The sequence below is a fragment of the Nymphaea colorata genome, chromosome 9 (genome assembly GCF_008831285.2).
Source record: "Nymphaea colorata isolate Beijing-Zhang1983 chromosome 9, ASM883128v2, whole genome shotgun sequence".
NCBI lineage: Eukaryota > Viridiplantae > Streptophyta > Magnoliopsida > Nymphaeales > Nymphaeaceae > Nymphaea > Nymphaea colorata.
Window position 1 is genome coordinate 21,494,030 of NC_045146.1, and position 15,805 is coordinate 21,509,834.

General features: G+C 36.1%; 1 protein-coding gene across 4 annotated transcripts in view; it reads right to left on the reverse strand.

Annotated features, from left to right (window-relative positions):
• Positions 1–809: 809 nt before the first annotated feature.
• LOC116260282 (probable LRR receptor-like serine/threonine-protein kinase At1g06840) overlaps positions 810–15,805 on the reverse strand; it is a 29,321-nt gene continuing 14,325 nt past the window's right edge. For 2 of the 4 annotated variants that reach the window (XM_031638486.2, XM_031638488.2), the window contains exons 5-20: positions 15,583–15,726; positions 15,434–15,505; positions 15,288–15,359; positions 13,692–13,763; positions 12,470–12,538; positions 12,314–12,382; positions 11,333–11,404; positions 10,631–10,717; positions 10,362–10,430; positions 6,970–7,490; positions 6,349–6,513; positions 5,425–5,708; positions 4,155–4,206; positions 2,551–2,801; positions 2,246–2,380; positions 810–1,404 (exon numbers count right to left, since the gene is read on the reverse strand). In XM_031638486.2, coding sequence (XP_031494346.1) covers positions 1,036–1,404; positions 2,246–2,380; positions 2,551–2,801; positions 4,155–4,206; positions 5,425–5,708; positions 6,349–6,513; positions 6,970–7,490; positions 10,362–10,430; positions 10,631–10,717; positions 11,333–11,404; positions 12,314–12,382; positions 12,470–12,538; positions 13,692–13,763; positions 15,288–15,359; positions 15,434–15,505; positions 15,583–15,726 — 2,503 coding nt within the window. In that variant the 3' untranslated portion in view covers positions 810–1,035. The remainder of the gene's footprint in view (positions 1,405–2,245; positions 2,381–2,550; positions 2,802–4,154; positions 4,207–5,424; positions 5,709–6,348; positions 6,514–6,969; positions 7,491–10,361; positions 10,431–10,630; positions 10,718–11,332; positions 11,405–12,313; positions 12,383–12,469; positions 12,539–13,691; positions 13,764–15,287; positions 15,360–15,433; positions 15,506–15,582; positions 15,727–15,805) is intronic. The other 2 variants (XM_031638489.2, XM_031638487.2) reach the window with 2 other exon arrangements.

The following is a 15,805-nucleotide window of genomic DNA, read 5'->3' on the forward strand; positions in this document are numbered from 1 at the left end:
CGTCATTTCATCCCAAACAAAAAAATATATATTGAGGCTGATGAGGGAATGAATTGCATCAAATGTTAGATTTTGCCTTACCCTTTCCTATGCCATGCTTTCCTGTTGGAAGAAAAAAGTATAAAATCGGTGTATACTCTTTGGTCATGCATCTTCTATTTCTTTACGAGTTTATGATCAATCCTCACAATCATCTCAATTTCGGACTACATTCATCTACGCATGTGGACATGAACAAGGATGCACCGTCTTGATGTGAAAATTGCATGATAAGGTAGTATACTTTTATTGTCGAACTGTTTTATGTTGCTGTTGTCCATCAGTGACGAAATGCGTTTCTATTGGAAACAAGCATGTCCTTCACGATTCACGAAGCAACTTTATGGTCTGATTTTCTGTCTTCAAGATGTACGATAAACAATCTATTCTGTTCTCGAAGGGCTCCTTCTGTTGTTATATGTCATCTTAAAACTTGTTGGAATTATTAATTATCTAAGAAGGGGAAACAAGTTTTCCTAGGAACTATGGCTTTTTAAGGGGAAATCGGAGGTGTGAGGCATTGAGCTAATGGTCGAATGCACTTTCTAATTTAAATCGTGTTCAACCCAATTGGCTTTGTTCTCTAGCTTATTGACTGGAAGCCGTTTAACAATTTTTTTATATTCTCCTTGATATTAGTTTGCTGGTGTATAAAAAAAATAGGCTTTTGCTGGCTCCAGTTGTAGGTCCACTTGGGTCAAGGATGAAGCATGAATCCCATCTTTGGTTGGTGGACTCCACCAAGGTAAGATCCGTACTTCATCTGCCTCCCCATTCTTTTGTATTTCGCACTTTTGTTTTCTTGTAGCCAATAAAATAGCATACGCGGATCAGGTTCTTGCGATTGAAGCTAATCCAACGAAACTTATAAAATACATGGTGCTGCTTCTGCCTTGCAGAATATCCAAGTAAATAAAACATGAGAGTGAGCAAGGCTTATATGCGCTGATGCCAAGACGTGCTTAGACGAGCCTATGGTTAAAACTTATCGCCGAATCACCGAGGAGAAGGATCAGGAACACAAACGCTGAGCAAATCACCGCCCGAAGCACTAGAAAATGGATAATTGTCTATGGTTCCGGCTACTGTCGTTGTGGTACTTGTGATTACTGACGGCTTCATATTTTCAGACATCCCTATTTCAGTCTCTGTTAACTCTGAAGATGTATATTCTGAGTGTGGCATCTTCTGGCAAATGATTTCGAGCTCTCGAACTACCTCAGAAATAGATGGACGCCGGTCTGTTTCATCATCACAGCATCTGATGGCCAACTCCGCAAATTGTTCTAGACATGCAAATGGATATGAACCCATTCGACTATCTGCAACTTTTACAAGATTTCCAGCTTGGTAAGCTTTCTTTACCTGCACCAAATACCGGCTCAGTCAGCCTATCAAGAAACAATTTCGCTAGATCATGGCAAGGAAGAGGAATTGAAATTTTTACTTAAAATGAATGTGTGGATCGAAATAGCATGATGAAAAGATAAGATACAACAAGAATTAATATCATTTAGAAGGCACTCAGTTATCAGTCCTTGAAACATGTAAACAAAAAAGCAGCAATCAGGGGAAAAGGGTGCAGCAAAAAGTTGTCAAGATGCAGATTCAGATGTATTTGAAGGAGCACAATATGAGGGCATGTCTTACTGAAATAATAATTGCATGTCTTTGTGAATGTGAGATAAGTTAAGCTCGATTGAGACGAACTTGAACAGTATCTGTTAAATGTTCGTTTGACCAACCATACATACCTGCTTTGGTCCGACAAACATAAACTTCTATATTTTCATTTTCTGCAATAGAAGATCAGTGCTATTCTGCGAGGAGGTGCTAGGCCCATAAACAGTTTTCATAGAACCACATATATTCTAATATTTTAAAGCATTAAAAACAAAATAACAAAACAGAGCTCCGGCACCTGGTTACTTGGTCACACAAATTCCTGCTGCCTAGTAACTTTTCCTAACTCATGTTCTCAATATGGTTGACATTTTATTCTCTTCCTACCATTCTCTTTACAAACTATAGTGTGACCTATATAAAGGACCCTAATATTGCTCACTGGCTTTTCACGAGCCAAATTCGCTAGACAGTTGTTTGCTGACTTGTAATTTTACGTCTAAAACAAAAAAATATAACATTCAATTGCAACACAGACTATGCCTATAATACCGAAAACAAAACAAAATACCAAAAATATTACCTCTCGAACAATGTAGATGCCATGTGAAATGGGATGCATTCCCGACAATAGTTCAAAAAACACAACTCCAAGGCTGTATACATCACTTTTGTCTGTCAATTTTTGGGTTAAGAAGTACTCAGGATCAAGGTATCCCTGTAAAACCAAAAAAGCCGCCAAGGGGGGAGGCTGGTTGTCATGTTTGCAATGTAAAGAATATATGTTCATGTTGAACTGATGATCACAAACACACATATGAAATAAGAGGATGTAACATGTTTAAAAAGAAAAAGTTTCTCCAAATATATTTTGCAAATCTTTCTTACCGGAGTGCCTCTGACTACGGTAGATACATGACCTGGTTCACTGCCCTCTATCTCAGGAACCGGTGCAAGCCTTGAGAGCCCAAAGTCAGCAACTTTGGCAACAAACCTCACGTCCAATAATATATTACTTGCTTTAATATCTCGATGAAATATTGGAGGATTTGCTTCATTGTGAAGGTATTGGATGCCCCTGGCCGCACCGAGTGCTATACGCAACCTCATACCAAAGTTAGGAGGGGTGTTTGCCTTAGCTGTAAAAAGCAGTTCACATTCATGACATGGACAACCAAAATAAATGCTTTGGAGCTACAGAGAGAGAAAAGCTTATGCTGTTTAATATGCATTTTAGGCTGTATTTCCGAGGCAAAGTTTTGTGGTCTGTTTTAGTTACCTTAAGAGGTTGTTTGCTAGTGGAATGGTTACATACTGTTCCATGAACCTGCCCCAAAAATTGGAGCAGATTCACAGAGAACTAGGTCTTGCGTTCCATGACCCCAATTTTTGAGGCAGGTTCATGGAGCAGTATGTTACCATTCCATTATCCAAATGAACCCTACGGGAGGGTTTTTGTAGAAACCATGTGCTTGTTCCCATGCACATCCTTGTCAAAGAAAGAAACTAGAGTCGTTCTTTTGTCTAAGGAAATGGATATTTACAAAACCAAGACTACAAGATTGCAAGAAATCAATGTATGAGAATACAGACATATCTGAATGAACTGCATATTTTCAACACAAAATTAACAACTGTCATTTATATAGTTTATATGACAGGTTCACATTTTAGTCAAAGGTGTAAATTTAACTGTTGTATTTTGTTTCTTTATTTTCTCGGATGGAACCGACATTCAGAAAGAAGACCATTTGTTACAAATACTGACAAATGATTATAACGGAAACTTCTTCCATCATGAAACACAAACTCTGTAATGAAGTTGCTGCACCCACTGTGGGTGTGTGCAAAGGTACAAATGCAAAAATCCAATTTACCAAATCCAATGCTCAGCCTTGTCTGGAGATCAGGGATAACTATCTAAATTTGTCCACAATCATACATGTTGGACTCAACTTTGACTGTGGGCATTCTCAAGTTATTAACTCATATATTTCGTCAGGAGACCCTCAGACAATTCATAAGCTACAGTTTTGCTACATAAAATTTCTATTTCTTTGTTTATATTAAAAACTTAAAAGCATAGTTTTCTTTCTTTTTTTTTCTTCGACTTCTAGATTAAAATACAATGTTTAAGGACTGTAAAATTTGCTTAGTTTGATTCATTTGACCATACATTGATGTTTTTAGACTCAATTGCATTTACATCAAGTGTACATTTATTAATTAGTGAACAAGAATTTTTCCTTTACTTTTTACAGCAGAAAGATCATTTTTCTTGTTATAATATATATATCTATATGTGTGTGTGTGTGTGTGTGTGTGTGTGTGTGTGTGTGTGTCCATGATTCTGTATGAAGGAATACCACGAAATAGGGAAAAAAATTCTTATTTATCACATGTTTCACGTTTACAATTATCATGATAATCTGAAGATGCTTCATCTACAGTAACGGAGAAGCATAGGAATTATGTTTCAAGTTAATTGTCACCTGATAAAAAGTTGCGCAGTGTGCCATTTGGCATGAATTCGTACACCAACATCTGCATGGTAAAAACAAAGGAAAAAACATGAAAACTGAGCACCAATACAACAACGATGGCCCTCTCAAAAATAATTACTTAATGTGCAAGTGAAATTCTCCACAACAAAATTGGGACCATATTTAGAAAATCACATAATTCAGCATAAAATATCTATTCAACAACAAGAGAACTTTGTAGAAAGCATACAACTACCATTTAGAAATTATTATAGCCGTGCAATATCAATGGCATCCATAAACAGGTGTTCTCCCCTTTCTTGGAAAGGTACTATTACAAGCTAGACAAACATCCAGAAAATAAGAAATAGGCTTTTATCAAAGAGGTAATGGGAGCATGACAAACTAGCTGTCATGTGAAATATAAGTTGGCAGATTAAACTGGTATCCTAGGCAATCAATGCACACAAGAACATTAACCTCACTAGTTTTATTACACGACTTCTCAGGGCACCCATGCCTAAAATCCACAAGTGCTGACAACTAGCTCAAATTTATTAATGTAAGAAAAAAGCCAACTTTTCCGAATGGGACATTAATTGCTCTTTGAAACTTCACATTTGGACAATAGTCATAAACCAGATGAAGCGGTCAAGAAAACAGAGGAGGTTCTGAGTCTTTGAACAGAAGATGCAGTTTGAGAGAACCCAAGCTAAGATTGACAACCTTTAGATTCTTTGGAAGTGCACATGAAGATGTGATTAACATTTCATCAAGCAACTAGAGAAGGAACATTTTTACATGAAAACAACTCAATTGCATATAAGCCTCAAGGGTGGAGAATTAAAAACAATCATATGCTACAGCTAAGAAAGTGGTATTTGATCTCAAAATCTACTACTGCTACACCTGTGTTTGAGAAATAGCTAAAGTTTTGTTGGATAGGGATGATAAAAAATGGAAACTGAAGTGAGCAACAGGAGTTTCTGGATGTGTAGCCGTGCACAATGAAATCTGAAGAACTGACCAAAGGAAACTAGAATGAACACCGCATAGCAAGATGAATCAGGTAGACCAAGCCCTTCAACAAACTAATTACAGGAATAGCCAAACTATGTCTGCCACGGAATTCCTGCCATCCTTCCTGGTATCCAGTTCAAAAGTTGAGAACCAGAAGGTGGTAATTGTGTCAACACAATGATTAAGCAAGCCATACTATGCTCTTCAAAGAAGCTACAGCCTTGTGGGCAGCTAAGAATGAAAGAACATAAGGCAGTACCTGTTCACCTTCTTCATCACAATATCCAACAAGAGATACAAGGTTCCGGTGATGTAACCGTGATAACAATGCTATCTCTGTCAAGAATTCTCTCTCTCCTTGTAGAGATCCTTCCTGAGCACGTTTAATAGCAACAACTGATCCGTCAGCCAGAGTTCCTCTATAGACCTTCCCATAACCTCCTTGCCCAATTAGTGATGAATCGCTGAAATCCTTAGTAGCTACTGCCAGCTCTTCAAAGGTAAAGTCTTTCACTCCATCGACTTTGATAGGGACGTTAGAAACTGCGAACAGCAAATATCATTTGCCCTCAAGAAAGTTCAGCTTTTGAAAGTATGATGGCCACATATCCTAATGTAATAAATCTCATAGCAATCTGAATAAGCAGATTTGAGGCACAAAGAAGTCTGATTTTACTTGAGTATGTGCTTATAACTTTAGAGCAGAAACACATACAAATACTAAAAGCAGAAATGGAAATCTGAGAAACAAACAGATCATGCAACACAAGATCTACTTGTGTGATTGTGCATGCACGAACACAAAATTGACATTTACCCTTGATTTACATAAATCTGAAAGTAGTCTTAACTGCATGTTAGAAAAGTGAAGGCAACCAGAATATGCCTTAACAGGAAACAATTTCTACAGGAGAATTCCTCGGGTTAATCATGTTTCCTTATTAAACTAAAGAATCAAAATATTATGAAACAACCTCTAATGATGCAACTTGAAATCTTGATGCATCAACTGGTTTCCAATATGAAATACAAGATATTAGTTTGTTAGTTCATAATTTCATATCCAATACAAAATGAAGCTGAAATATAAAACTTTCTTTAAGAATCGCATGTCCATGGTTCTAAAATCAAAGATAATATTTGTTTGCACACACACATGCATCAAAAGAAGAAGGACACGTACATCGTCGTTTACCAGAAGCTGAAATGTGGTCCTTAGTGTGTCTTCTCATGAATAAGATCAGAACGAGAGAAGAAATTATGATTAACAAAGCAAATGATCCCAAGATTATTGCAGCCAAAGTGCCTTTGTTCATTCCGTTGCTTGCAGAAGGAGGAAATGGAATAACTGGAACAAAGAGAAGAAATAAATCTTATAGGCAAACCAATGCTCAAATTGGAAAATGCAAAGTTCCCTTGATTACAAAAAATTATACTTTTTTTAAAAAAAAAATCAGCATCTATAAAGCAGTAAATTTCCCCTTTTTTTCCTCTTGCATACTGGTCAGACGAAGAACCTCATAAAAAAGTGTAAATCATATGGCTTGACAGAAAAAAGTTGCATTTGCATATAGGCAGAACACAGCTTCAATAAACCAAAAAGTTTTTCTTAAACTTTGTAACATTATATGGTCAGCTGTTTGCAAAGAAAACCATCCCAAATAACAGCCTTTTCTCTCTGGAAATTGCCCATTAAAACAAACAATATTCCCACAACGTTCATCAAACGAAATGCCTCAATGAGATAAAGCAGATGGAAGCACAATCCCATAGATGGCCATGCAAATAATTTTCCAAGTCCTACCATTTGCATAATCTCCTTCAAGAGTGAAGTTGAGCAATTCATATGGGCCAAAAAAGTTATTGGAACTGATGGTCCATGAAGCCAATATGCCCCTCAGCCTTAGAATCTCACTCACATTGAACTCATGCTTGCTGGACTCATTTTTTATAAGAGGGAAAAACTTCAAGTGCATCCTTAGCCTTGGACCTGCCTCCCAGACAAAGGAATCGACATACAGTTGATAACTATCCAACCCAAGGCCAGATGTAACCCATGCAACAAAGCTTTCACGGTATGGTTGAAAGTCAGAGAAGCCAGGGCTTTTTAAACGAAATCCAACTGTGATGGGAAGAGCGCAGAAGCATGAAACAGGTGACAATGGAACATATTCGAAGAAATTTTCGGTTGGACAGGATTGGATTAAACAAGTATTTGTAGTATTAATTGCACTTCCGGATAACTCTCCATTATCGTCTTGGCGATCACACAAATTGGACATGTCGAGGCCCTTGGTGTTTGAGCACAATGGATTTCCTTGAAGCCTGAGCAAATCATAAAGGAGAAATCACATAAGCAATGAGATAGTATTCCATGTCAAACTTCCCATAATGCAGGAAACAGATCCCTGGTTCAACAAAAGATACCAAGAATTAATATGACATATTCCTAACTGATGAAAATTTTTTGTTGACTGCCACAACAAGGGTTGAAATAAAGATGTAAGCTAAAGCAGGAAGTGGCTTATGTATCTTTTGCTTAAAACACCAGATAGCATAATGTACAACAGAAAATCACCATGTTTGCAGGTTCTTCATCACTGGGAACACAAATGGCTCATAAAACATCAATTAGATCAGTCAAGTTGAAAGTTCCATTTAATTTTCTCATGTATGTTTTTGTGCAGCATAAGATGTCACTATTCTATGATCCAGCTTTCCATTTCTCAGGCTCTCAGTTTGTTGTTTGCAGAGTTAGGACTCTAAAATACAATTTTAGTAATCAATAAATTATTCTCCATACCTAATTTGCATTATTAAAACATCAAACTTATGGTAACACCAAATGTCTCCTTTACTTTAATCTTACCATTTTCAATGAAAATGACCTATGCGAATGAGGGCAGAGTGCAAGTGTGTCACTTTTCCAAAGAACTTGTGTACTGTACAGAGAACACGACATATATGTATTTGCATGCATGTGCGTGTAATATAAGAATCTTATAAGTACAAATATGATGGAACTATATGCAAGTACTATAACCAGCCACACCCAATGCGCACCAGACTCATGTATGGAACCCTATTTGCAGCACTTATGTGATAAAAAATGGTGTGATCCAGACCACAGCTTAATATAGATAAGGCCTATGATATCTGGGAGAGGATTCTGGTGGGACAGGGACCCATAGCAATTCCATACATGGCGTCATTTACAAATGCTGTTCTTCAACATGTGATTTGTCCAATCTGATAGGATGACTCAAAGGCATCCTCAAGGATTCTCATATTTCATGACTATCATATGCTTAAAACTCTCTCCCTATAGTGTGTGCATGTGTGTGTGTCCATTTTATGAAAAAAATTGTTCTAAAGATAGTTAATATATGCATAAACAACTAGGCTGGTAAAATTTTCTAGAATAAAGTTACGCCAAATGATTCAGAAAAGCTGAAAAAATAAGATTGGTTTCAATCAAAGTTGAATAGTCCAAAATTGGACAAAAGAGGCAAGGGTTTTGGCCAACCTGGGATGATCATGACTGCATCGAGCATGCATGTGGCAGCACTTTACAAGTTCCATGTCGAATAAATGAAGGCATTCTCATACAAGATGGCTCCATTTCACTAGAATCTAGCTTAGGTGAAAAGCAAACATTTTAGCATAGAAGACTAAACTTTTAGGAACTTCATATACAATGATGGACTTAAAAATCTAACTACCAAGTGCACAATGGAGTTTGACAGGAGAAGGCGAATAGGGGCACTGGTTATGATTGTGCCAGCAGTGTGCATTGGCCACCATGGACCCATAGACTCTGTCACTCTGGTGATATCTCTCATGCTAGGCCCTAAAGTAGCCTTATCCTGCTGAAATTTCCTCTTGGCATGCATAACAGAAGAACTACAAGTTCAGAAAAATGAAAATGTCCACAAGAACCAGTTTTGAGCACCATAACAATCGATTCTACCTCAATGGGCCTCTTACTTGTAGATACTGCCACTCACTCCAGCTTTTAGTAATGATCACAAATATGAGCAGACATTTTTAAAAAATAAAGCAATAGTATCATCAAACACAAGTTATAAAAAGGGAGTTATTGCAATATCTTGGAGATGTTTCCAAAACAAAACTATTGCAATATTAATGCAAAATTTTCATGATTTTTTTCAAAAAATGTTTTAAATAATTTTAAATTTTTCTCTTTATTTTGGTAAGCCTTTCGAATTTTTAGAAATGGTTTTGTATACAATTAGAAGAAGACCATAATTTCAGAACTTCTTATTTTTTTATTTTCCAAATTCTGAGATTTTATTGAGAAGAACAACTTTTCCAATTAGTACCTGAGAAAAACCACTCTGATGGATGCCTAAGAATGAAATTCACGACAATGCATTTAGTTAATGAAATTCTTCAAATTTAACTCGTAAAAAGAACAGGCACCAAAATCATTATGGCCGGCATCAGCATATTTATAGGAATTCAGGGAACACAAAAAAATGAAAAAAAAAATGTACACGTTAAACATCACACTGTCAAATCACTGGAACTCAGTATGTCACAAAGGCTTGTGAAAGGTCCCTTTTATAGTTAAGGAAAAGAGCTTTGCCTGTCTCACTTTCTCGATAAGGTAACCAACAAAGAAAAAGTGGGAGGAGGTGGCCTTGCCTATGAATGGTTCTTAATGAATGAAGTGGCATGCCTTCCGTTTGTAACTTAAAGTTCAACAACGTATTCATTTTTATGAAGGGATTTTCGCAAGTAGTATCTTTTATGCACTAAGCTTAGTGATTTTAAAAATTTTTATATAGCCGAGTTCTCCAAGCAAAGCAACTTTGTGAAGTATGTGGACTTTGCCATATGCAAGAAAATCTTGAGAATAACATTTGCAAGTATGTCCCTGATAGAACAAAACCAGTTTATTAATTACTCTGTCATCCACATAATTAAAAATTTTAGTCATGACCAACTATTTTAGTACATTATGCTTCTTTGTATCCTATTGCATGACACATACTGCTACCTTCAACACTCTCGTGGTGACATCAAATCAAAGTGCCAGACTGAAACAAGCCACTAACACTGAATTTCACTAGAAACAGAGTATTTCTTCCAGTGAGCATCTATTTACAGTTCCCCATAATATGGCTGAAGTTTAATCAAAATTGATGGCGAGGTACAAAGACAAAAAGCTACCTTATGCTGACATTTGCAGGATGGTCCAAAGTACCAGAAATATTAGAGAGGGAGTTGTTCCGCAAATCCCTGCAGTAACCGAATCAACCATTACATGTGAAAAAAAATATCATGTGAAAACTACTATCTGTCAAATGGAATTCCTCATAAATGTTTTCCATGAACAAAAGGTCGACTTCTCAACTAGCAACATAATAGAACAAGCCAAAGAGCTACTAGGAAATATAACCGATGAAAGCAAGAGAAAACAAGGAAGATTGAGGACATACACTATCAGCCGGTCTTTCGGGTGGAAAGATTTATTTTGCCAAATGATAGCTGGAATAGAACCATCCAATTGATTATTTTCAAGAGAGCTGTACAAGAAATTATGGTATAAGCTCAAGCTTTTCAAACTGAAAGCATATACTAGTAACTCCTTCAGTGAGTCACCTATAGAATAGGTGCAGGTTCAGCATGCAACACCCACGCACATAATGCCGTGGGTAGAGCTTGAACAATAAAATGCAAAACAACTCATGTACATGGCAAAAGCATGAAATTTAAGTAATTGAGAATAGGTTCCCAAATCTGTGAGTTTGTGATTCATCAACATTTAGCAACAAACATGAGCAGATGCATGTCACACTTGACTGTGTCTAAGACATCTGACTATTGAAGTTAGTGACATGAAGCAGCAATTGGAGCTGCACCAGCACCCAGTAAAGATGCAGCATGGGTGAAATAACCTCCTTCAAAGAGTTATGTCACGTCGAAGACATATTCTCTGCATTCTCTCATCAATCTCACTTATGCAAATCGTTTGGAACCAATATAGCAGCTTCATTTTACTGTTTTTGGTTGCCATATCACGCTATCTACATGTATTTTGTTCTCCCAGATCCAGCCCATTTGCGTGTCCTGGAAAAACTAAGAACAAAGGAGCATGCAGTTTCTGCCTATGTGCATGTGTGGTAAACAGAGAAACTTACATTCTTTGCAAGAGAGGAAGCCCAGAAAAATTTTGAGGAATAGTTCCAGAAAGGTTGTTATTCGATAAAACACTGTGAGCACATCAGAATAAGTAGATTATTGTAAGTGGTAGAACAATGTCCACGATAAGATTTGATCAGATCCAACAAAAAATAATTACGGAGGAGTCTAGCAAACACAACAAAAATACCCACAGGGGCGTGTCACAAAAATTCCAAGGCACTGAATTATAAAGGAATGCATTAACAAGATCAAACAGCTTGATAAGAAACTGCAAACACAAGAGGCCAGCCCTCAGCGTATAGAAGAGGTAAGAAAGGAGATGGCTGCTGAGCTAGCTCCAATTGTCTAATATTTTAGCAGCGGGAGCTAGCTAATAGCTCAGCCAGCCAATGGTATGATGACCTAATCAGTAAACAGGAAAAAATAATAAAAGGAAAAATATTAGAGAAGCAGACAAGAAAATGCAAGAGGTTATATACATATATATGGAGAGAATATGCTTACACAAGTATACATACAAATTATATCGTAAAATAATATTATATAAAGAGATAGAGGTACGTATGACATCTGAAGCTGTTTGGCTTTCTCAGCATTCAAAGCTGTTTTTTTGATGAATTTGGCCTCACATATGAACTCGAATTATCCAAAACCATAGGAAAGAAAGCATGAAAAAACAATGTGTAGATTGCATTTCATAAGAGGGGCAAACCTAAGGTTGTTAATTTTCATTATTTCAAAAAATTCAGCATATAAATTGTACTTTCATTATTCTTCTTAAATGCTATAGTTTTACATATCCCAGTTCTGCATTCATGAAAGCAACTTAGATAGCCCTTTGAATATTTGCACTTGACGACACCATAATCTAACACGCACACACACACATATGCAGATTATACTTTTTAACAATTATACCTTCAAAACATGCAAGAACAGGCAATGCATAATTTAATGGGAGCATCTATTCTACATACATGGTAGTTATATTGACAGAGAGCTTGTTTGTTGGTATTGATCCATTGAGATGATTCCAACTGAGGTCCCTATCAGATGCCACAACAAAAACTCAAATGTAATAGAAAAAAATGGTAAGTTGAACATGAAATTCGGTACAATCTTAGGAAACTTACAAGTAACCAAGTTCTTCTATGCTGCTTAGGTCAGGAATAGGTCCTTCCAAGCTACAGTTCCTAAGGCTCCTACAACATGAAATTGCATATTAGAGCAGATGCATCTACATGCTACAAAGCCATGTGCAAAAGGATAATGAGTTACGAGACTTGCAAAAAGAAAAAAAAAAAACAGATGGATCATGGATGTAATCTTCAAAATCATGCATGCATTTAAATCATGATAACTTCAAGGTTTAAGAGTGTTCATGAAGTTTTGCAAAAGCTTAAAAAGGATCATAAAAGATGACAAAGCATTACAAGCATAATCCCAACTTCCCTAACTTTTTGAACTTATTCCAATTGCTTTATAGCTGATAGATAACATTGCCAACATAATTTCAAAATGTGTATGTATATGTCCATGTATATAGCTGCACATGTAAGTTTGTACATCCACATCATCCAATATATGGTAAGGTTATGATAATTCAGCAAGTTATAGAGAAAAGTTTTTGTAAGTGTTTCTTTATATTTTTTACCAAAAGAATTACTAGAAACCTATTACTTACATATTTTTTCTATTATTATCTATTATGTAAGTGTTAGTTTTTCTAATATTATCTACTTTGCAAGTGTTAGAACTTCCAAAGTTCGTCCAAGCTTATTCCGAAGGTAAACCCCAAACAAAAAAAAATGAAGCAAATTCTTGACTAAACCTTCAAGAGAAATTGTAAAGGAGGATACTCTGCTGAGTTGTACTTGTTATGAAACATTAATGATAAGCTGCTAAATATTTTAGATACTCATGAAATGATCACACATGGCTCACAAAATTTTGTGAATATCTGTATATACTTTTGTGCAAATTGTGTGAAAACAAAACTTACAGAGCTTCATGGAAATTTACAGTTTTACCCCAGTACATGACTACATGTGAGTCTGTCAAAAAGCATGAAAGTGGTAAATTAGCCTCTTGACTAGAGAAAGACACAAGTGCATTAAACATCAAAAAAAATCTGTATATTATGTGTCACATAATGCAGTAATGCACCACAAGTGTTCCAGGTTCAACAAGTATCTTCAAGGAGGTACAAAAGTAGCATCCAGGTTTCTCAAACAAACTTTTGTATATCAAGTAGCAAACCTAGGAGTAAGGAGTGTGACTGATAGTGAGAACAAGAAATTAAGAAAAAGAATACATATTACAGATCAATAGACAAAATAATTTTTAAACACTTACAACTTAAGCAATTTTGACATGTTACCATATGAGACTGGAATAGTACCACCAAATTGGTTGTTATCTAACTGCCTGCGACATGATCACGAAACAGTGCAAAAGAGGAAGCAGATGATTATGGATTACCTCGGAAAAAAACCACACAAGATGGGAAAAAAATTGTAATTCCTTTGGAAAATGGACCACTTATAAGTTCATTCTTTCACAGAGAAAAAAAATTCCATAGTTGCAGAAAATCCAATGTCACATTGATATATTCTCAAACTAACAAGCTAGCAGGAAACGGTTCACTTTTTCATCCTTTTTACAACTACCCAAACTAATGCACACCAACACAGCAACTAATCTCAATTCCCAGTAAATTTGACCTTGAACAACTGTATCACATTGAGGAGTACCACCCCCACCCCCCTGGCCCAACCTCTCTCCCCCCTTTGTTACTTGCTTCCTTTTCTAACTCACTCATGCATGCGAACAGACATGCTAAAAGCAATTCCTACCGATGTTATTGGCCTAAGATGAGTCTGAAAAACAAACATAGCATTCATCTTCTCATCTTGCTTATACTTTACAATTTTGTCTATATTTTATGTGCATTATTTTCTGTCTGTTCTTTAATTCCTTTTTATGCTCATTGAAATATTTTAGTTTCTTTTCAATTTGTCTTCCTTTGGTTTTCATTCTCGCATTTCCTATTTGTTGACACCCAAAACCAGACCTAAGCGTACATTCAGCTAACTGTTCCTTGTTTTCTTTAATTTCGTCTTGCTTTGGATGTGATCCAAATGCTATGTCACAGAATAGTTTACCCAATGTTTTCTTTAATTTCCTCATTTTCTCTTAGCTTTTAAAATTTTTTTGACCAAATCAATTTAGAAACCCATCCCCAAAAAAAGGCAAAATATTATGGTTGCATAAATCGTGTGCATGAACATTATACTAGAGTTGTCTTCGTTCAAATGAAAATTCATATTTTTAATACTAAAATATATGCATTTCCCTTGGGAAAAAAGCCTGTTTTACCACTAAAGGGATCTATTCAAGTAACAGCAACAATATTCTTATTGTTGATAGTGCAAACATTTCAGTCTTAGTGACATAAAACCTTAGCAATGTCCTGTTTTGCATTTCGACTAAAAAAAGCACTTTTAGCAACTACCTTTTGAAGTTGTACATTATAAGAGAAAAAGGAGAACACTAAAATCTGTTCATCCTATTTGATACCATGAAATCACTGTTGTGCATATTATATGAACATCAAACATTTATACGGGAAGACAAATTGCATTTGAAAGCAGGAAAACATAATAAAATATGAAATATGTGTGTCCACAACAGATACACACAACTACATATAATTCCCCTTTTCCATTGTAGACTACACGTACAATTAATTAAATACATATGTAGTGCAAGTTGATGTTTGAGAACTAAAAGTTCAACTTTTAAATTGTATACTTATTCAGCTCCTAAAAGATCCAGGTGAAGTTTCAGATCACATAGAATTCACCGTAACAAGGCTGAGTCAAAGACTTATGGCCCTTGAAAATGACAAACAAATCAGCCAAACAACTGAAGCAAGTGGGGAATACATACAGAATAAGAAGGTTTGGCATCCTATAAAGTTCTGGAGGAAGTCTTCCAGACAATTTATTATTATCCAAAAGCCTGTGAAGACATGAAACAAAGATCATCATTCAAGAGAAAAGAAAAGGATAAGTTGCATAACACAAACAACTTACAGGTGAACAAGGAGTGGTAATCTGGAAAGTTGAACCGGTATTTGGCCGCTAAGAGAGTTGTTGTTCAAGTGGCTAAAAGGAAGAGATAAAACATGTAATTGCGTGCAAAATGAATAGCAGCACAAACCAACAACAAAGATGAAACTCACATGTGCTTCACGTTAGTCAAGTTCTCAAATGAAGCTGGTATTGGTCCAGAGATCATATTTTGGTCTATTTGTAGTCTGGTCAAATTAGGAAGGAAACCTATCTCTTCAGGCAATTGACCAGTTAGATGGTTACCACTCAGAAGCCTGCAAAAGTACTATGGTTATGGAAAGATAATGGCATAAGAAAGACTTGAAGCATCCCCACTCAGAAATACAAAATATT